This window comes from Rhinoraja longicauda, chromosome 4 (genome assembly GCF_053455715.1).
Source record: "Rhinoraja longicauda isolate Sanriku21f chromosome 4, sRhiLon1.1, whole genome shotgun sequence".
NCBI lineage: Eukaryota > Metazoa > Chordata > Chondrichthyes > Rajiformes > Arhynchobatidae > Rhinoraja > Rhinoraja longicauda.
The window spans coordinates 46766044-46788365 of NC_135956.1; the positions used below are offsets into that span (position 1 = coordinate 46766044).

Here is a 22322-nt window from a genome sequence, read left to right on the forward strand (position 1 = left end):
CAGCTACTTTTGCATTCCTGAATTTAAACTCTCCATTGCAGCCGTCAGCAGCCTAAACCCCGACAATCTCTAACTTCACTAACAAGTTAATTGTACGATTTAGTGTCAATGTTTTGTAACACTTCTGTGAAGCATCCTGGCCATGCATATACAGGTTTAATAGACAATAGGTGCAGGAGTAGGCCATTCGGCCCTTTGAGCCAGCACCACCATTTAATGTGATTATGGCTGATCATTCTCAATCAGTACCCCGTCCCTGCCTGACTCCGCTATTCTCAAGAGCTCTATCTAGCTCTCTCTTGTTGTTTAATGTGTGTTGAAAGCCCAGTAAGGTCGTTCAAATATTTAAATTCAATCTAAATTAACCCTACAAAACTTTCAATTTGTCACAAAAGTGTTTTTTCACTGATATGAGGAAATACAATGCTTGCCTGATTTTGATTATATGTATCTCCAGACTCTTTCAAAGTAAAGCACATACGATAGTGTAAGTCTGAAATAAAGCAGGAAATGCTAGAAATCCCCACGAGGTCAGTCAGCATTTAGAGTGAGTCATCGAGTCATACAGTGATACATTGTGGATACAGGCCCTTCGGCCCAAATTGACCACACCAGCCAACATGTCCCAGCTACACTAGTCCTCCACCTGCCTGCGTTTGGTCCATATTCCTCAAAACCTGTCCTATCTATGTACCTGTCTAACTGCTTCTTAAACGTTGGGATAGTCCCAGCCTCAACTACCTCCTCTGGCAGCTTGTTCCATACACCCACCACCCTTTGTGTGAAAACGTTACCCATCTTCGGTTTCCTCCCACACTCCAAAGACGTACAGGTATGTAGGTTAATTGGCTGGGTAAATGTAAAAATTGTCCTTAGTGGGTGTAGGATAGTGTTAATGTACGGGGATCGCTGGGCGGCACGGACTTGGTGGGCCGAAAAGGCCTGTTTCCGGCTGTATATATATGATATGATATGATATGATTCCTATTTAATCTTTTCCCCTTCCTCGATTCCCCTACTTTGGCCAAGAGATTCTGTGCATCTACCCGATTTATTCCTCATCCTCCTGCGCTCCAAGGAATAGAGACCCACCCTTCTCAACCTCTCCCTATAGCTCAGACCCTTGAGTCCTGGCAACATCATCATAAATCTTCTCTGAACCCTTTCAAGCTTGACAATATCTTTCCTATAACATGGTGCCCAGAACTGAACACAATACTCTAAATGCAGTCTCACCAACGTCTTATACAACTGCACCATGACCTCCCAACTTCTATACTCAATACTCTGGCTGATGAAGGCCAATGTGCCAAAAGCCTTTTTGACCACCTAATCTACCTATGACTCAACCTTCAAGGAACCAAGCACCTGCACTCCAAGATCCCTGTGCAGAGATAAACAAGTTAACCTATTAAGTCAAAGGTCTTTAGAACCAAAGATAGACACAAAAAGCTGGAGTAACTCAGCAGATCAGACAGCATCTCTGGAGAAAAGGAATAGGTTATTCAGAATGGTAGGCAGTGGCGTGTGGAGTGCCGCAAGGCTCGGTGGCCACAGTCTTAGAATAAAGGGGAGGCCATTTAAAACTGAGGTGAGGAGGAGCTTTTTCACGCAGAGAGTTGCAAATTTGTGGAATTCTCTGCCACAGAAGGCAGTGGAGGCCAATTCACTTGATGAATTTAAAAGAGAGTTAGATAGAGCTCTAGGGGCTAGTGGAATCAAGGGATATGGGGAGAAGGCAGGCACGGGTTACTGATTGTGGATGATCAGCCATGATCACAATGAATGGCAGTGCTGGCTCAAAGGGCCAAATGGCCTTCTGCATCTATGTTTCTATGTGTAGTCTCAGGTCGATGTTATCCCCTTTTGCATCCTACACGCAAGGGGTGATTTTAACAGAAGCCAATTAACCTACAAACTTGCATGTCTTTGAAATGTGAGAGGAAACGAGCACCTGGAGAAAACCCACGTGGTCACAGGGTGAACACTCCGCACACATTGTAACAATAGATAGTAAGGATCAAACCCGGTTCTCTTGGCACCGTGAGGAAGCAGCTCTACCACTGTGCCATCGTGTGAGCATAAATCTGATTTTTCTTCTTTCCCTTATCTTTGTTTTCTTTCCCTCAGGGTTGAAAATGCCTTGCTTCCACTCTGATTTTGAGTTCCAAGCTGATTGAATATGGCCAATGTGGAAACCCTAAACTCGTCCACAAATGGTGCAGAAGGTGCTCATCTGGGCAGCCAGGCAAGTGGGTAGTTTGTAAAGTGGTCGGCTCCTTCTGCTGCTTATGCAGGACATTTGCTTGGTTTCAACAAGTGAATTGTACATTAATGACTTAGATGAAGGGATTAAAAGTAACATTAGCAAATTTGCAGACGACACAAAGCTGGGTGGCAGTGTGAACTGTGAGGAGGATGCTATGAGGATGCAGGGTGACTTGGACAGGTTGTGTGAGTGGGAAGATGCATGGCAGATGCAATTTAATGTGGATAAATGTGAGGTTATCCACTTTGGTGGTAAGAACAGGAAGGCAGATTATTATCTGAATGGTGCAAATTAGGAAAAGAGGAAGTACAAAGAGATCTGGGTGTCCTTGTTCATCAGTCACTGAAAGTAAGCATGCAGGTACAGAAGGCAGTGAACTGTTGATAGACCTGTGAGAGAGAATAAGTTGTACGGCATGACAAGAGGAGCTGAGTATGGAAGCAAAGAGGTCCTTTTGCAGTTGTATAGGGCCCTAGCGAGACCGCACCTGGAGTACTGTGTGCATGTTTGGTCTCCAAATTTGAGGAAGAACATTCTTGCTATTGAGGGAGGGCAGCGTAGGTTCACAAGATTAATTCCCGGAATGGCGGGATTGTCATATGTTGAAAGACTGGAGCGACTGGGCTTGTATACACTGGAATTTAGAAGGATGAGAGGGGATCTTTTTGAAACATATAAGACTATTAAAGGATTGAACACGCTAGAGGCAGGAAATATGTTTCCAGTGTTGGGGGAGTCCAGAACCAGGGGCCACAGTTTAAGAGTAAGGGGTAGGCCATTTAGAATGGAGATGAGGAAACACTTTTTCACTCAGAGAGTCGTAAATCTGTGGAATTCTTTGCCTCAGAAGGCAGTGGAGGCCAATTCTCTGGATGCTTTCAAGAGAGAGTTAGATAGAGCTCTTAAGAATAGTAGGGAGTATGGGAGAGGGCAGGAACGGGGTACTGATTGAGAATGATCAGCCATGATCACATTGAATGGCGGTGCTGACTCGAAGGGCTGAATGGCCTACTCCTGCACCTATTGTCTATTGTCTAATTTGGGGTTCTTAATACCATTCAAATGCTCTTTCTCCAGTTTGAGCAGTCCAGGACCAGAAATGCCTAGATGTCAGCAGGGTTGTTGCATTTCCTCAGAGGATTTGAATGTTTCCCTCTGTCAACCTGGTTATTTTCAACCATGACATAGCTCACACTGAATCAGCCTAAACTAATATTACATAGAAACATAGAAAGTAAACATTAGTATGCTTACATTCAAGGACAAAATAAAACCCATGCTCCAATACTGAGGACCGTTTGAACTGCCAGAGCTGACAAAGCTGACAAAGTCATACCATACATGAGTACAACAGGTACATGATAAAAATAGCACGGAAACAGAGTGCAGAATATAATGTTACTACTACAAAGAAAGTGAACATGCATTCCACCCACAATCCACGTCACCAAAATCACCATGCCCTTGTGTTAAGGTCATCAGGAATAGGAGTAGAATTAGGCCATTTGGCCCATCAAGTCTACTCCGCCATTCAATCATGGCTGATCTATCTCTCCCTCCTAACCCTATTCTCCTGCCTTCTCCCCATAACCTCTGACACCTGTCAACACCTTGGACCAACTCATTCGTGACACAAGTGTCAACCTACAATGGAATGTCTTGCAATTCTAGAGCATCTTTTGCAATCACAGGTTGTCCCATTACACCTTATAGCCAATTAAATGTTGTAACATAGGAAACCAGGCAACAAAATAGTGCCCTCGCAAAAATCAATGTGATATTGACCAGATCATGAGACTTTCAGTGATGTTGGGAGAGGGATAAATATTGGCTTGACAGCAGCAATAAATCTTTTGCTTTTACTTCACAATAATTTTAACAAAAGCAAAAAAAGAATTGTAGAAACAAGGAACCGCAGTTGGATGCTTGCAAAAGACGGACACTAAGTGCTAAAGTAACTCACCTGGTTTGGCAGCATCTCTGGAGAACATCAATAGAAAACGTTTTGGATCGGGACCCTTCTTAATTGTAATTCTCCAAGCTGTGTTATAAACTGTGGGTGTCCTAAGTTTTATTTTTTAATGCTACTGAATCCTTGTTATGAACAGTTTAGTTTAGTTTAGAGATACAGCGCGGAAACAGGCCCTTCGGCCCACCGGGTCCGTGCCGACCAGCGATCCCCGCCCACTAGGGACAATTTTTTAAAACGTTTACCAAGCTAATTAACTTACAAACCTGTATGTCTTTGGAGTTTTAATGTGATTTATTTTAAGAATGTGTATATGTCAGATATGCACTCTCGTTGGCCGCAAGCTCCACGTTCACCACTCTCTGGGTAAAGAAATTCCTACCAAATTCCCTTTTGGATTTATTAATGACCACCTCAGATTATATGGCCTTTGTTTTGATCTTCCTGAAATGCTGGTGCAAGAATTAATATGGCAGCCTCACAATTCCAGGGATCTGGGTTCAATCTTGATCTTAAATGCAGAATGTGTGGAGTCTGATTCATTCTTCTAGTGGTGGTATGATTTCTCCCACATCCCAAAAATGTGCTAATAGTTTAATTGGCCAAATAAATTTTCCTTTCAGCAAAAACCGAGCTGCTAGAGGAACTCAGCAAGTCAGGCAGCATCTGTGATTGAAATCGACAGTCAACGTTTCACATCGAGACCCTTCATCTGAGGTCATCTTTCCCCAGAGATGCCACCTGATCCACTGAGTTCCTCCAGCAGTTCATTTTTGCTGTAGTTTATAACTTCTGCAGTCTTTTGAGCCTCTATATCACTCTTAATGTAGGTAAGTGACAAAAAAATAATCAGAACTGTTGATAGACCTGTGAGAGAGAATAAGTTGTACGGGACATGGAAATGTGGAAAGGGAATGGAACTGATGGGATCCTCTGCTGGGCACCAGCATTGATCTAAAGTGCAGAATAGCCTCATTGCGTATTGTTATCATAAATAGATTAACCTTAAGTCCTTCCTGATAAGTAAATGCTCTCGGCTGAGTCATACAAATTCACACCCATTTGTGATTCATGTTTGCAGAGATACGTTGCTGAATCATTTATAATGTTGCAAGTCATTGGCTTTTTGAAATACTACCACTTTGTGTAAGGTATTCTGTGAGAATGGGGTGAAAAAAGAAATAAAGCTCCAAATGGTTAAAGTTCAGCACAAGATTGTAAAATAACAATTTGCAGCAGTGTGGAACAGCAACATTGCAAGGAAGAAGGGAGTGCAAAGTATTTCTCAAATATGAGGTGGAGTTAAAACAATTATAAGCATCATCTTAAAACGGCAGTAATCCAGAGCCAGCTTTTACCAAACATGACCATTAGTAGTTCTGACAAAAGTGATTAACCTGAGATATTAAATCTGTTTCTCTCTCCACTGATGTTGCCTGACTTGTTGAGTATTTACAGCATTTTCGTTTGATTTCAGAATTCCAGCATCTGCAGCTTTTTATTTTTGGATTAAAGTGTCCTGAATTGATTATTAATCATAGGTAGACACAAAATGCTGGAGTCTCAGCGGGACAGGCAGCATCTCTGGAGAGAAGGAATGGGTGACATTTCGGGTCAAAACCCTTCTTCAATGTTTCGAGTCAATACCCTTCTTCACGATTATTAATCATGCTTTATTAAAATTTGTAATTGAGATTCAGTGTTAACCATCTCAATTTCCATATCTTGGGTGTCGTGAATTATTGTTATAAAAATATGATTCTGAATCAAAAAAAATTAAAATCAGGTGTGTAGAACTAACTGTTTCAAAGAGGTTAACTGTTTAAAAATTATTAGGTGACACAATGGTACAGGTAGTAGAGCTGCTGTCTCATTGTGTCAGTGACCCAGGTTTAATACTGATCTCCACTGCAGTCTGTGCGGAGTTTGCACATTCTCTCTGTGGCTATGTGGGAGTTTCCCTGCATGCTCCTATTTTCTTCCACATCCCAAAGATGTGCAATGTGGTAGGTTAATTGGCCCCTGTAACTTGCCCCTGTGAATGATAAAATCTGTGGGAGTTAATAGAAATGTAGGTAGAATAGGCTACACAGGAATGATATTACTACATAAATCATTGTGCATTTGATGGATTAAATAATCTCCTTTAATCATGAAAGGAAATGTTAAATATGATCACCTACATCTCTGACGTATAATTACTTTAGATCCACTTTTCAAATGTCCAAGCTGCTAGATTTTGCAATTTGGAGATAATTTTGCAAAGTATACTTGCCTTCTTTTGGACATTCTGAAATATAACATACAATACTGCAGATGCTTGGTTTTACCGGAAAGACACAAAGAGCTGAATAACTCAGCGGGTTAGGCAGCATCTCTGAAGAAAAAGGATGGGTGACGTTTCGGGTCAAAACCCTTCTTCAGATTGGATTCCAACCCGAAACGTCGCCCATCCTTTTTCTCCAGAGATGGTGCCTGAACTGCTGAGTTACTCCAGCACTTTGTGTCTATCTTCAGTATAAACCAGCATTTGCAGTTTCTTTCTACATATAAAACTGTGCAGCATAGGAACAGGCCCCATGGCCCTCAATATCTGTGTTACAACATGATGCCATGTTAAACTAATCCCTTCTACCTGCATGTCCTCCTTATCACTCCATATTCATAGGCCTATCTTGGAGCCGCTTTCTGTTAAAAATATAAACTTTTTATTCATAACACTCAAGGTAGATCGTCATTTATTGGACTTCCTTAATTTCCTGTGAACTGCTTGTTGAACCAATAGAGAGGATCACTTTGAAGCCTGCCACATTGCTGTGTGTCTGGAGTCTGCCAGCAGATGTCATTCTCTAGAATCTCAGTGAACCAGCAACATATAGTGTTTCATATTCACTGTTTCTGATGCCAGCATTTTGTTCCAGATTTATTTAGTTAATTGAATTTGAATCCTCCAGTTGCCATGGTACATTTTGAAATTGATTCTGGATTGTTGTTCAGACCTCTAGAAAAGAAAAAGATGGAGCGACAAACAAAGAGAGATGGAAAGATAAAAGTGAAAGAGAAAGAATAAAAGTATACATCTTCCTTCTTAAGAAAGAAAGAAAAACCTTGTGAAGCAACCTGAGTACACTTGGCAGTACCTCCTGATTTTGGAAGCACCATCCTAATGTCAGAAATTATTTTATCAGTCCATTGAAAAAATTACTCTGTTCCTGCAGCCCCTTGAGTAATGTCATTTGTTTTATACAGTATCGTTGTTTTATATTCTGACCTTTCAATCCCACCAGCATTAGGAAATGTGTAACTGAGTGAAGGAATTTATTGATTTCCAATAATACACACAGAAACCAGGACTGTTTGCTTGACATGAGGTAGCTTTGTTATCTGTGTAATACTGTCAATTCTTCTATCAACACTGAGCATTCAGTACCAGTTCACAGTTGCACTGACTAATGATTTCCATGACACGCAGTTACATAGAAAATAGGTGCAGGAGGAGGCCCTTCGAGCCAGCACCGCCATTCATTGTGATCATGGCTGATCGTCCCCAATCAATAACTCGTGCCTGCCTCCTCCCCATATCCCTTGATTCCACTAGCCCCTAGAGCTCTATCTAACAAAGTTGTAAAATAAGTAAAATAAAATAATTAGTTGTAAAATAAGTTTGGATATCTTTTCATAAAATTAGACTATCCTTTTCAATTATGGGAGTAGTGTTGGATGAAGGGAGAGTGATAGGAGCTGCATGTGGAGTACAAATGAGGACATTAGGCTGAAAGGTTGCTCTGGTTTGGATTCTATATAATTTACTGATTCTATGGGTAGGCCATTTAGAACGGAGATGAGGAAAAACTTTTTCACCCAGAGTTGTGAATCTGTGGAAATCTCTGCCTCAGAAGGCAGTGGAGGCCGATTCTCTGGATGCTTTCAAGAGAGAGTTAGATAGAGCTCTTAAAGATAGCGGAGTCAAGGGATATGGGGAGAAGACAGGAACGGGGTACTGATTGTGGATGATCAGCCATGATCACAGCGAATGGCGGTGCTGGCTCGAATGGCCGATTGGCCTACACCTACACCTTCTGTCTGTTGTATATTGTCTATATTTCAATTAATTTTCCATCTCCCTTATGTTTACTGACCAATCTGAGCAACCACTCTGTGTACAATTCCCATCTGGTTTGGAAATGCTCACATTGATTCATTTCTCTGAAAACCCTCTGAGAACTAAGTCTAGCCTCTCATGTGTCCCCTATTTGTATCACCTGCATTCTAAGCTCTGCAATTCCCTTCCCATAGCTATGCACCCTCCATCTTTCCATCCACCTCAAGACTCGCCCCTTAATCAATATTACCATTTTTTTTTTTTGGTCCAGTTATACATTTCATCTGATAATGCGCACATGAAGCACCTAAGGATGTATTACTGGTAATTAAATGCAAGTCCAGTCTTCTTTGCAAGAAATTGATCACCTTGTGAAATAAATTGCCTCACTGGAAATAATTAGGAAGAGAATCAGAAGAGAGATAAGGAGGATACTTTGATACAGCCAGTTGCTGCAATCTGGAATGCAGTGCCCAAAACAGAGGAAAGGTGATTTCAATTTAAATTACAAAGCATTCATATTGACATTAAAAAACAACTTTATTTGCATGATTTTATTGTCAGCATCTTATGGAGGAAACACTAAAATATATGGTAACTCAAATATATTGAGTGTACCTTAATTGGTAAATGTGACAATTAAATTGAATCTTGAATCTATTTTGATTTGTATATTTGAGATTTAAACATTGTTATTTAAATGATGTTGCCCTTGCTTGGCATGTTATCTCCAACAAGAAAGAGTGAAATATGTTCAAAATTAGGTGACATTGAGAGAGATGAAATAAAAATATGTGCATGGAGTTAACATTAAGGTTAGCCATGATCTAATGGAAAGCTCGCGCAAGTTCAAGGTTATGGTTGTCCTCATGAGTCTGTACCCTCAAGCTTTCCACAGGTTTTTAAAAAAGTAATAGAGAGCTCTTCCAGAAATAGGAGCTTCTGGCACAATAATGACCAGGTAACAGTCAGAAACATTCCATTCATCTTCCCTTTTGTTTCTGTAGTTGAATTATTTATTATGCCTTCCTTTTGAAAAGGACACCTTTGCTTGATTTTCAGTTGGCAACATGAGAACAACCCAATTTCGTCTTGCAAATTATCCTCTCTAACAATGAATGTGGGTAGGCCTTAATACCCAAATGAAACCACATCGACGGGCCATGAGATAAATATCAGAATGCAGAATACAGTATTACAGCATGAGAGCATTACAACTACAGAGAAAATGCAGATAAAAGAAAGTGCAAGTTCCATAATGAGGTAGGTTGGGAGATCCTTTGTGTATTGGAAGACCATACAGTAATCTAAAAACAGTGGGAAGAATCAAGAATCATGTTCATGAATCCGCCCTGGTTCGGCAAAATCAATTACCTTACGATGATCCAGCTTGTTGTTCCCAGCGTCAGAGCTTTATAGCATGGAAACAGGCCCTTGGACCTGACTTGACCAAGGTAACCAAATGGGGTAACTCAGCTTTTCCCCACCTACTGGTGCTCTGCCCATATCCCTTCAAATTATTTTATACACATAGCTGTCCAAGTGTTTTTTAATTTTCATAGTTGTACCTGCCTCTGCAGTTTGTGCCTTGTATGCACCAGCTTCTGTATGAAAAAATTGCCCCCTCGGGTCCTTTTAAATCATTCCCCTCTCACCTTAAACCTGTGCCCTCCAGTTTTAGACTCTCCCCCTCTTTAGGTCCCAATCGAACACCATGACTGTTTGGAGGAACATAAAAGGCACAAAGTAACTCCGCAGGTCAGGCAGCATCTCCGAAGAACATGGGTAGTGACATAAAGTGTTGGAGTTACTCAGCGGGTCAGGCAGCATCTCTGGAGAAAAAGGATGGGTGACATAACGGCTCTCCCTTCCACAGATGTGGAGTTACCCCAGCAATAAACTGGAGACACATGAGACAGCAGATGCTGGAATCGTGAGCAACAAAAGCAAACTTCTGGTGCAATTCAGTGGATCAGGTGGCATTTGTGAAAGGAAGTGAGTACCTCCAGCAGCTTGTCATAAGGTCATAAGTGATAGGAGCAGAATTAGGCCATTCGGCCCATCAAGTCTACTCTGCCATTCAATCATGGCTGATCTATCTCTCCCTAACCTCATTCTCCTGCCTTCTCCCCATAACCCCTGACACCCATACTAATCAAAAATCTTTCTATCTCTGCTTTTAAAATATCCATTGACTTGGCCTCTACAGCCTTCTGTGGCAGAATTCCACAGATTCGCCACCCTCTCACTAAAGAAATTCCTTCTCATCTCCTTCCTAAAGGAACGTCCCTTAATTTTGAGGCTATGACCTCTAGACCTAGACTCTCTCACTAGTGGAAACATCCACTCTATCCAAGCCTTTCACTATTCAAAAAAGCTTGGGGTTTTTTTTGCATCAGACTCCCCAACCCTGGGGAAAGGATTGTGGCTATTCACCTTATACTGTACCAACAGGTGTGTGTTCACATTGAAATTCTTCAGGGATGTTCTTTGAGTCTTTATACATATAAAATTATTAAGGGATTGGACACGCTAGATGCAGGAAACATGTTCCCGATGTTGGGGGAGTCCAGAACCAGGGGCCATAGTTTAAGAATAAGGGATAGGCCATTTAGAACTGAGATGAGAAAAAACGTTTTCACCCAGGGAGTTGTAAATTTGTGGAATTCTCTGCCTCAGAAGGCAGTCGAGGCCGATTCACTGGATGCATTCAAGAGAGAGTTCGATAGAGCTCTTAGGGCTTGCGGAATCAAGGGATTTGGGGTGAAGGCAGGAACGGGATAATGATTGTGGATGATCAGCCGTGATCACATAGAATGGGGTTTCTGCCTCGAAGGGCCGAATGGCCTATTCCTGCACCTATTGGCCAAAGATAACAGAGCGGAGCAAGATGGACCACTCTCTCTCTCTCCCTCCCCCCCTTCTCTCTCTCCCCCCTCTTCTCTCTCTCTCCCCTCTTTCCCCCTCTTCTCTCTCTCTCCCCCTCTCTCCTCTCTCTGCCCCTCTCCTCTCTCTCCCCTCTCTCTTCTCTCACATACATTTCATTAGGGCCTACTCATATGCATTCACAATCAGTGACATCAAACTTATTTCCAGAATTCCTAATATCGTGAATAAAATAACTATGAACACATGTCAAGATAGTTTTTCATTCCATATTAATGTAATAAAATGTAATGCATACATACCTACACTGATACAGAAGTCCTTATAATTGAGGGGGTCGGTGCAATATAGTGCTAACCCTCACTTTTGTGAAAAATTAGTCACATGCATTAACACGATTCTTACCCACTACCCTACAACCTGTAAAAATGTCATATTTAAATTCAACCGATAAGTTGATCAAATAACATAGGCATCTTCTTGGTTTTTTTCTGATTTATAGATTTTTCAAATGTGAGTATCTCATAATGACACATTTGTGGGTTAGCAGTATATTGCACCAACCCTCTTCAATTTTACATCATTCAAAAATGAACTTCATAAACAAGGATAACACTTTTTATTTCTGTCATTCATGGTAAGATTACATCATTTTGTGTGAGATATACAGGGTTGCACTGTTTCGCATATCAGCTAACCAATGAAAAGATCAGGTCCTGATTTATACCAGCTCTTCCCCTTCTCCCTCCCCCCCCCATGTCTGAAGAAGGGTCCCAACCTGAAACATCACCTATCCTTTTCTCCAGCGATGATGCCTGACCCGGTGATTTACTCCACTACTGTGTCTATTTGAATTGGATTCATGCCTCTGTCCCACGTCAGGCAGCATTGGTCATTTTAGTTGCTGTCAAGGGTTAACTAATCAATCCACAAATTCAAATTTTCTTGGCTCTAAGTATAAAGTTAAATGTCTTTTCAATTATATTGTGGATACAGTAGAGTTCTAGTTTGCAAATGCCTAACTCTGCTTCCATGACTTTTTAAATATAAAACAAAAAGAGATACAGCTCGTGGAGATGAAATTAAAATTAACAGAGAAAGCAAAGAACAGTTCATTAAATATGATCAGTTGGCCTGATAGAGCGGATCTCTAGTGCAAATATTCAATCAGTAACATTCAAAGTTTAAAGATCACGAAGCAGCAACCCTTCAAGAAAGTTTTATATGTCAACTATCAACTTATCCAAGAAGTTGAACAAAAATAATTGTTTGCAAACATTTTATATACGAAGAAATCGCAGTGAGTTGTGAACACTCCAGTCTAGCACACAATCTGCCTACTAAAATGGCGCTGAAATGTATCCATCACCTACTACGGTTTTTACAGTCGAGTGGTCTATCTTGCTCCTCTGTTATCTTTGCTATTGTCTATGGCATCACAAAATACTGGAGTAACTCAGCGAGTCAGGAGAGAAGGAATGGGTGACGTTTCGGGCCGAGACCCTTCCTGACCCTGACCGTGCTGTTGCTCAGAGCATTGGTCCTTGCCCGTCCGCCCGGACCTCAGTGCGCACGCGCGGGCTGTCGGGCCGGCGCATGCGCAGGGCGGCGGGGCGGGCGGCGATGGCGTCGCGGTGCCGGTGAGGGAAAGGGCAGCGGCTGTCGGCGGCGCGGCGCAACGCAGCGCTCTGTGGATTACAGCTCGAGTAATTACCGCCATGGATTGAAGAGCGCTCGGAAGATTAGAGGCGGGGGGAGGTATCAGGCCGCTGCCATGAATATCGACGTGGAGTTTCACATCCGCCAGAACTACCCGTGGGCTAAGATACCGGGCAACGTCAGGCAGGTGAGGCGCCCCGACCCATCCCGACCCGGGCCTGCTGCGTTTCCATGGCGCCTGGCACATCCCTTCCCCACCCCCGTAAGAGCTTCAGCCACCAGACAAGCAGGAACTGCCGTCAATGTGTGGACATGGCAACCTGCACACAGCAAGTGTCCAAGGCAAAGGGGGGGGGAGGGAGGAGTCAGGATGCCTGTCAGTGCCGAGCAAGAGCTCAGGAAATGGGCCAGAAGGATTGTTGAGCTGGATTATGTGGGCTGGAGTTTCGGAAGAGGTTGGATAAACTGGGACTTTATTCATTTGAGCATAGGAGGCCGAGGGATGATTTTATTGACTTGCTAGATCATCTGGGGCATAGGTACAGTGAATGCTCACAATATTTTTCCCCAGGGTAGTGGGTTCTAAAACTAGAGTGGGGAGAGGGGCAACGTTTTCACTTTGTGTGTAGTCTGTATCAGGAATGAGCTGCTGGCGGATGCTAAAGAAGTGGATATAATTATTAAGTTCAAAAGATGTGCGGACCAATAAATGATCAGGAAGAGTTTAGAGGGCTATAAGTAAACACAGGCTAATTGGACTAGCCAGTACTGTTTATCAATTTGGTTGGCAAAGGCAAGATTGGCTGTTTCCAGGCTGCATTGGTCTATGATTCTCTAACTCTAGGAGGATCCTGGGTGCCTTTTTGCACTCAGCAGGAGACCAGGAGGCGCTGTGTTGCCTATATGCACATAGCAGGGGCAAGGGTGCCCTTCTTCAGACTAATGAGAAGATAATAAGATTTAATAGGTATCTGAGGGGTAACCTTTTCAACAAAGGGTGGTGGGTGTATGAAACGAGCTGCCAGTGGAGGTAGTTGAGGCAGGGACTTTCGCAACATTTAAGAAACAGTTGGACAGGTACATGGACAGGGCAGGGTTAGAAGGATATGGGCCAAATGTGGGCAGGTGGGACTGGTGTAGCTGGGACATGTTGGCTGGTGTGGGCAAGTTGGGCCGAAGGGCCTGTTTCCACGTTGTATAATGATATGAAGATCCCTGAAGTAGTTGGCCAGACCACTTTTGCACAGCAAGATGCCAAGAGGATCTGCCAGCTCATCTATGCATAAAGATCCCATCAATCAGTTTGTGTACCACAAAATCTTAGAAGTAGCAATCATCCCAGGGTTTCCAGCTAATTTCTGCACAGTGTGATCCCACAGGCAGCACTCTTGTTTTTTTGTGGTACCTTTTGAGAAAAATACACTAAATTGTTTAAATATGTTATCAAGCAGAGCTGTTCCATTGGATGAAACTTTTAGATTTTTTTTTACTAGGTAAAGCTATTGATTTAATTAACTAGCCTATAACCCGTTATCCTGTGAGTATAGCGTGCGTACATAAAGTTTGATCTGTGGACTGCTCTAAATTTAGAATGGATGGTGGAGGCAGGCTCGATTTTATTATTTAAGAGTAAATTGGATAGGTATATGGATGGGAGGGGATTGGAGGGTTTTGGTCTGAGAGCAGGTAGATGAGACTAGGTCAGAGAAAGTGGTCGGCGTGGACTGGTAGGGCCGAACGGGCCTGTTTCCGTGCTGTAATTGTTATATGGTTATATGGTTATAATAAATAAAGAATTAAGAAACCTAGGCCTCCCATGGAATGAATAGCAAATGTTTAGTGTAAATCAGCATGAGAAACTGATGAAGTCTTGGTAAAAGTCAGTGATGTAATCACAGAAACAGACCCTTCTGCCCACCTGGTCTGTGCTGACCATCAGCCACTCATTTATAATCATTTATTGTCATCTACAACACATAATAGAAACATAGAAAATAGGTGCAGGAGTAGGCCATTCGGCCCTTCGAGCCTGCACCGCCATTCAATATGATCATGGCTGATCATCCAGCTCAGTAGCCTGTACCTGCCTTCTCTCCATACCCCCTGATCCCTTTAGCAAAAAGGGCCACATCTAACTCCCTCTTAAATGTAGCCAATGAATTGGCCTCAACTACCTTCTGTGGCAGAGAATTCCACAGACTCACCACTCTCTGTGTGAAGAAATGTTTTCTCATCTCGGTCCTAAAAGACTTCCCCCTTATCCTTAAGCTGTGACCCCTGGTTCTGGACTCCCCCAACATCGGGAACAATCTTCCCGCATCTAGCCTCTCCAACCCCTTAAGAATTTTATATGTTTCTATAAGATCCCCCTCAGTCTTCTAAATTCCAGCGAGTACAAGCCCAGTCTATCCAGTCTTTCCTCATATGCAAGTCCCGCCATCCCAGGGATTAATCTGGTGAACCTTCTCTGTACTCCCTCTAAGGCAAGAACGTCCAAAATGTCCCCCAATTCCAATGGGATCCCACTACTAGCCACATTTTCCCATCTCAACACCTAGGGATCTCACTACTAGCCACATTTTCCCATCTCCACACCTTTCCACCTTCCAGCAGAGACCATTCCCTCTGCAACTCCCTGGTTAACTCATCCTTCCCATCCAAACCATCACCTCCCCAGGTACCTTGCCCTGCAACCGCGGAAGATGCAACACCTGTCGCTTTTCCTCCTCCCTCGACTCTGTCCAGTGACCCCGACAGTCCTTTCAGGTGAGGCAGAGGTTACTTGCACCTCCTCTAACTTTATCTACTGTATCCGTTGTTGAAGATGTGGACTCTTATGCATCGGCGAGACCATATGCAGACTGGCCGATCGTTTCGCTGAACACCTTCGCTCAGCCCCTGTGAACCAACCTGATCTCCCAGTTGCTGGACACTTTAATTCTCCTTCCCATTACTATGCAGACCTTTCTGGCCTCGGTCTCCTCCATTGTCAGTGAGGCTAAATGCAAATTGGAGGAACAGCATCTCATGTATTGCTTGGGCAACTTACAGCCCAGTGGTATGAATAATGATATGGCATACCCTCTCTCTCTATCCCTTCCCCACCCAAGTCGCATCAGCTTCTCATTTTCATCCTACAAAGAGCTTACAATAAATAGCCTGTTTCCTTTATCATCGTTACTTTTTTGCATATCTTTCATTCATTGTTCTTTATCTCTACATCACTGTCTATATCTCATTTCCCTTACCTCTAACCAGTCTGAAGAAGGGTCTCGACCCAAAACGTCACCCATTCCTTCTCTCCAGAATTGCTGCCTGTCCCACTGAGTTATTCCAACATTTTCAAAGGTTCAAAGGTCAGTTTATTGTCACATGTACCAATTAAGGTACAGTGAAACTCAAATTACCATACAGCCATACTAAAAAAAAGCAACAAGACACACAACTACATAAAAGTTAACATAAACATCCACCACAGTGGATTCCCACATTCCTCACTGTGATGGATGGCAATAAAGTCCAATCTTCTTGTTCCTTATTCTCCCGCGGTCTGGGCAGTTGAACCATCTGCAGTTGGGGCGATCGAAGCTCCTGCAGCCAGCAGTCAAAGCCCCCGCATCGGGGTGGTCGAAGCTCCTGCAGCTGGAGCTCCCGAAGTTGGTCTCTAATCAGAGACCGCGAGCTGCACAATGGTAAAGTCCACAGGCTCCCGCGGTTGGAGCTCCGAGGTCGTTCCCCGACAGGGATCGCGAGCTCCACGATGGTAAGTCTGCAGGCTCCTGCGGTTGGAGCTCCCAAAGTCGGTCTCCAACAAAGGCCGCCAACTCCTCGATGTTAGGCCATAGTACGGCCGGAGATATGATACTGAAATAAAAACACATTTCTGTCGAGGTAAGAGATTTAAAAAAAGGTTTCCCCCAACAAAACATTGTGTCTACTCATTTATTTATACTAATCCTATATTACATTAATCCTTTATTAATTACATTTTTTGAATTCTTACTTTGCTCATAGGAGCTCCAATGGCCTAATGCATAGAATTTGAGTACACTTCTGTCCCCCCAATGGATTGATTCATTATTTCATTTTTTCATTAGAATCAAATATTTCCAGCATTTTCTGCTTATTTCTGATTTCTAGCATGCACATTATTGCCTCTGAATATATTTTCATTTGTGTTTGTTGTGATTTTGTAATTTTTAAAAAAGTTAATGGAGAAGTAAGAAGGATACCGTGAATATTTGTGGTTATTGTGCAGTATTTTTGAGCCAAGATCTGAATGGAAAGTTTTAACTGGATCATCAAAGAAGGCAAGACTTCATCTTGGAAAGAGGCAATTGTAACATTAATCCCCAAAGAGAACAAGACAAGGAAAATTGTACCAACTGCAGACCGATATCAATTCTAAATGTGGACTATAAAATACATTCTTCAATTATCGCCAAACGATTTGAAAAGTTCATGCCAGATTTAATTGATGAAGACCAGACTGGTTTTATAATAGGCAGACAAACACAGGATAGTATTAGAAGAACCCTACATATAATAAATAAGATTCAAAAGGAAAGTACACGCGCTGTCCTGATAAGCCTAGATGCGGAAAAGGCTTTCGATAGGGTTAAATTGGGAATTCTTATATCAAACACTAGAAAGATTTGGCTTTACCGAAGATTCAATTCAAGTTATTAAAGCAATTTACCAGCAACCTACTGCAAGAGTGAAGGTGAATGGGTCCTTAACTGAGAGATTTGTGTTAGGAAGAGGAACGAGACAGAGATGTTGTCTTAGCCCTACCCTGTTTGCTATATATATTGAACCATTGGCTCAAGCGATCGGTCAAGATAGGGAACTGAGACAGAGAACATAAAATTGGCCTTTTTGCAGATGATGTAATCATGTATCTCACGGATGTAAACACCTCCTTTCCAAGGATGATGGGGATCATAGAGAAATTTAATTTCTATGAAGGATATAAATTGAATATTTCAAAAACTCAAATCCTCCTATTTAATTGTGCTCCTCCAGAAGAAATCAAACAAAAGTATAATATTAAATGGGATTCAAAATCAATCAAATACCTAGGGGTATATATAACGAAAAATATATCAATGTTGTATGGGGCCAATTATAATCACATCAACCAAAACATAAGAAAGGATATAGAAAGATAGTCCACCTACCCAATGGATTTTAGAAGTAAGATAAATGTGGTGAAAATGAATATTTTGCCAAGGCTATTGTACTTGTTTCAATCTCTGCCAATAGAGGTACCACTAAAACAATTCACAGAATGGATAAATTAATATCTATATTTATTTGGGGAGGAAAGAAGGCCAGAGTTCGATACACTACACTCCAGTTGCCAAAGGACAAAGGTGGAATGGCACTTCCAAATTTTAGGATATATTTCTATGCAGCCCAACTTCGACCACTAATTAATTGGTGTGTGGATAGCTACATAACTAGGTGGAAAGTGATTGAGACATATATCCCTGACTTCCACATCCAAACACTCTTGGGAGAAAAAGCACTTCCTGGACATATCAGGAGTATAATCGATCTAATAACGATATTTACTTTAGAAACCCGGGTCACTCTTACCAGACAACTTAAATTGAATAAAGGACAAAAAGTGTTAAGATGGATAGCTTTGGATAGTGATTTTAAACCAGGGATGTATGACTCAACATTTAAAGAGTGGATGAAAAAAGGAATGACTGCATTTTGTACTGTTACTGAAAATGGAGACCTAAGAAGTTTTCAAGATTTGAAGGACAGATTTGCACTTCGGAACCAAGACTTGTTTAGATACCTCCAACTGAGAGAATATTACAACAAAAAAGTAAAAAGGGAGGCACCAGAAGAAAAGAATCCAGTGGTAGAAGTGATAGTCAATGCGTATCATCAAAAAACATCAAGGATTATTTCTAAACTTTATCATAGTTTAATGGAATGTCAAGCTAAAACTACATTTATGTAAAATTTAAGTGGGAAAAGGAATTGAACATCACAATCTCAGAAGAAGAATGGTATATGTGTGTAACACTACAGACATCCACTAATTCACAAAAATTGAGAGAATTTAATTGGAAAATTTTGATTCGTTTCTTTATTATGCATAACATAAAAGCAAGCAAATTCTAAAGCAACAAACATGCTGGAGGCAATGTGGCCACACAGACGCAAATCATGCACATATCTTCTGGAGTTGCCCAAAAATAGAACCATTTTGGGACAGAGTGAATTCGGTATTAAAGGAGGTATTAGGATATATAGTCTCCAAGAAGTGTTCCATTTTATACCTGGGTAATATAACTACAGTGGTACTGAAGGAAGATCATTACTTGGTTAAAATCCTACTTACAGCTGGCAGAAAGGCCATTACAAGAAACTGGAAACGGACACACCCAGACTTAGACAATGGTTAGACATAGTACAGGAAATATTTGTGATGGAGAAAATTACATATTCTCTAAGCGTGAAAGAAGACGAGTTTAACAGCAAATGGGAAAAATGGATTAGGTATAGAAATAAAGACATAAACACTATAATTTTATTGACAATAATGTAAGTTATTGGAAAATGTTTTAATAAGAAAATAGTTCTGTATACTGCATCATTAATTGTAAACTGAACCCCCTCCCCTGCTGCACTGTTGCAAGTTTTGTTATATGTGTATTTTATTTGTGTATGCATAAAAGCAATAAAGATTAAAGTGACAAAAAAAGAAAGCTGACATAATTTAACAATAATTTGTACACCATCCACTCAAAGCATGGTGTGGTATTTTCACTGAACTGTCACATACTAAAAACCGAATTCTTGAAGTGGGTGGGTTGTTTAGCACAATGTGCTCTACAAACTTTCCCTCTCATGGGCTTACTTTGAGCTGTGGTTTTTGGAAATTGCAGTTCTGCTTATGCCAGAATGTAGCGACTCTGTTGCTCCAGAATGAGAATCTATCGTACTCATCATGTACAGTATGATTTGACCAGATGACAAGCAGAATAAGCATTTCACTATATCTCTGTGCATGTGACAATAAATAAGCTAACTAACCAATTACCGGAATGCAGTTTGGGGCAGACTTGCCAATGCTCTTCGTGAAGTAGTCTCATGAGATTCTTTAATTGGAGTGCAATCCAAAAGATTGCATTTCAGATGGAGCAGCATAATCTGGTTTTGTGCTTAAATCCAGCAATCCCACAACCTTCTGATTGGGGTGAGAGTGCAAATTCATCTAAGTTATACTATTTCCCTGGTACTGTCTGATGAAATGTTTCTCACAGCATCTGAATGGCAATCTGCAACTTCCAACACGTAAACTCTAACATTTCTAACCTCAGCCCAATCCCCAATTCCTCTCAACAACTGACTGGTATATGATCTTGCATTAATTCATTGTTGTCTGCTACTTGTTAACTTATTAATTTTATAGTTGTGTCTGCTATATTCTTAATTTATTGTTCTATTATATGCAGCGCTTTATGAATTTATAATTCCCTGCTGCATGCTGCTTCATTTATTGATCTGGCATGCTGGTTATGAATTTATTAATTCTGCTCTGCTAGCTTATTTATTTGTTGGTGTGCCTGCAATGTCATTAAGTTGATTTATGATTGCTTTTCCCGTTAATCTTATGAGTTGTTGCTGTGCCTGGTGCTCCATGAATTTGTTAGCTCACTGTTATTTGCTGCTCTGTAAATTTAATGACCTGCCACTGCTGAATTATTCGACTTGTTCCTGATGCATTTATTTACACCTTTATCATTGGCCCTTCCACCATTTAATTTATTGATTTGTTGATGGCAATTTCTGCAGTATGAGTTCATTGATTTGTACTGTAACTTTTTTTTGTGTAGTTCTTCGCTGCCCACGTTTGCATTTCATTCAGTGGTATCTGCTACTCTTAACTTTGGTGTTCTTAAATGTTTACCAGTAAGTAGCCTGCTGTTCATCCATCTGCTGAACTTCTTGGTTCCTGATTTATAAGGGATGAGGAGTAAGTATTAGCCAGGACTGAAGGAAAAAATGTCCACGATTCATAGTGACTTGGTTATATGGATTCAGAACTGGCTTACTGAAAGAAGACAGAGGATTATGGTGGAAGTGTGTTATTCAGGCTGGAGGTCTGTGACCAGTGGAGTACATGAAATATATAAAGTTATGATTATATGTGTAGATAGGGGTCTGTGCTGGGACATTGCTCTTTGTAATGGATGTAACTGTAGATGGTTAGTATGGTTAGTATAGTTTTACAGAATACATCAAGATTGCTCGAGTTACGGACCGTGAGGAAGGCTGTCAAAGTAAACATGTATAGATCAGTTACAGAAATGGGAAAGAAAGGGCATATGGAGTTTAATCCGAGCAAGTGTGAGGTTTTGCACTGTGGAAGGACAATGGGGAGAATACAATTAATGGCAAGACCCTTAATCATTGATATACAGAGGAAGCTTGGGGTCTAAATCCATGACTTATTGAAAGTGGAAACACATAGATAGAGTGGTAAAGAAAGCATATAGTCTGCTTGCCTTCATCTAAATTTATATTATCTATGTACAAGAAATCTGGTTTGTTTGTTCCTGGACTACAGCCAAAACGGTACACGATAGCGCAACAATTGTCGGCCCACCTTACTCACCGTCGTCCCTTTGGTGCTAATGGAAGAAGTTTCATTGAAATCGGTGTTATATTTTTAAAGTTATTCACATTTTAAAGTTTAAATCTATCTCCTCGGGAGGGAGGGGGGTGGAGGGTGGGTGAGGGGGAGAGGAGAGAGGGGGAGATAGTGGCATTGAAGAGGCTTTTAAATCAGCATGTGGATATATAGGGAGTGGAAGGGTGTGGATCATGTGCAGGCAGATGAGATTAGCTTATCTTGGCATTGTGTTCAGAACAGATTTGTGGGCCAAATCGTCTGTTCCTGATACTGTGCTATGATGTTCAATGTTCTTCCTTTGAAATGGTGCTGTAGGTGTTTTGCATCTATTCGATACGACACCCAGGACCTTACATTAGCGTGTCATCTGAAAGATGGGACCTCTAAAAATACCCCTCTCCTTTAGACCAGGACACGTGTTAACCTTGATTCAGTACAGGTCCCTCTCAGGTTACGAGCGTTAAGTCTTATGGACTTCACATATATATATGTGAATGTTTGGGAGACCAGTGGGGTGGATTTGCCGGCTGTGGCACACATCTTGTGTGCAGGAACTCGGCTTGTGGCAATTTCTTTGCATCTTGCAGAGCAATCTGAATGGTTGAGATAAGCGCCCTTGTTCAAACTGTGCATTGCCCATGTTTCTATTTAAATATATTGCCATGTGGCCGCATTTCTGACGGGAGCAGTAACCCAGGAAGGATTCAAATATGATCCAAAACCTTGAGATATGGGCAAGCGTACAAATACATCCATATTCTGCTTCTCCTCTTGG

The 22322-nt window shown here is 41.5% G+C and overlaps 1 protein-coding gene across 2 annotated transcripts in view; it reads left to right on the forward strand.

The window, feature by feature from the left end:
• Positions 1-12825: 12825 nt before the first annotated feature.
• The window catches only part of fam91a1 (family with sequence similarity 91 member A1), a 53274-nt gene continuing 43777 nt past the window's right edge, over positions 12826-22322 (forward strand). For both annotated transcript variants that reach the window (XM_078397680.1, XM_078397681.1), the window contains exon 1: positions 12826-13072. In XM_078397680.1, coding sequence (XP_078253806.1) covers positions 13001-13072 — 72 coding nt within the window. In that variant the 5' untranslated portion in view covers positions 12826-13000. The remainder of the gene's footprint in view (positions 13073-22322) is intronic.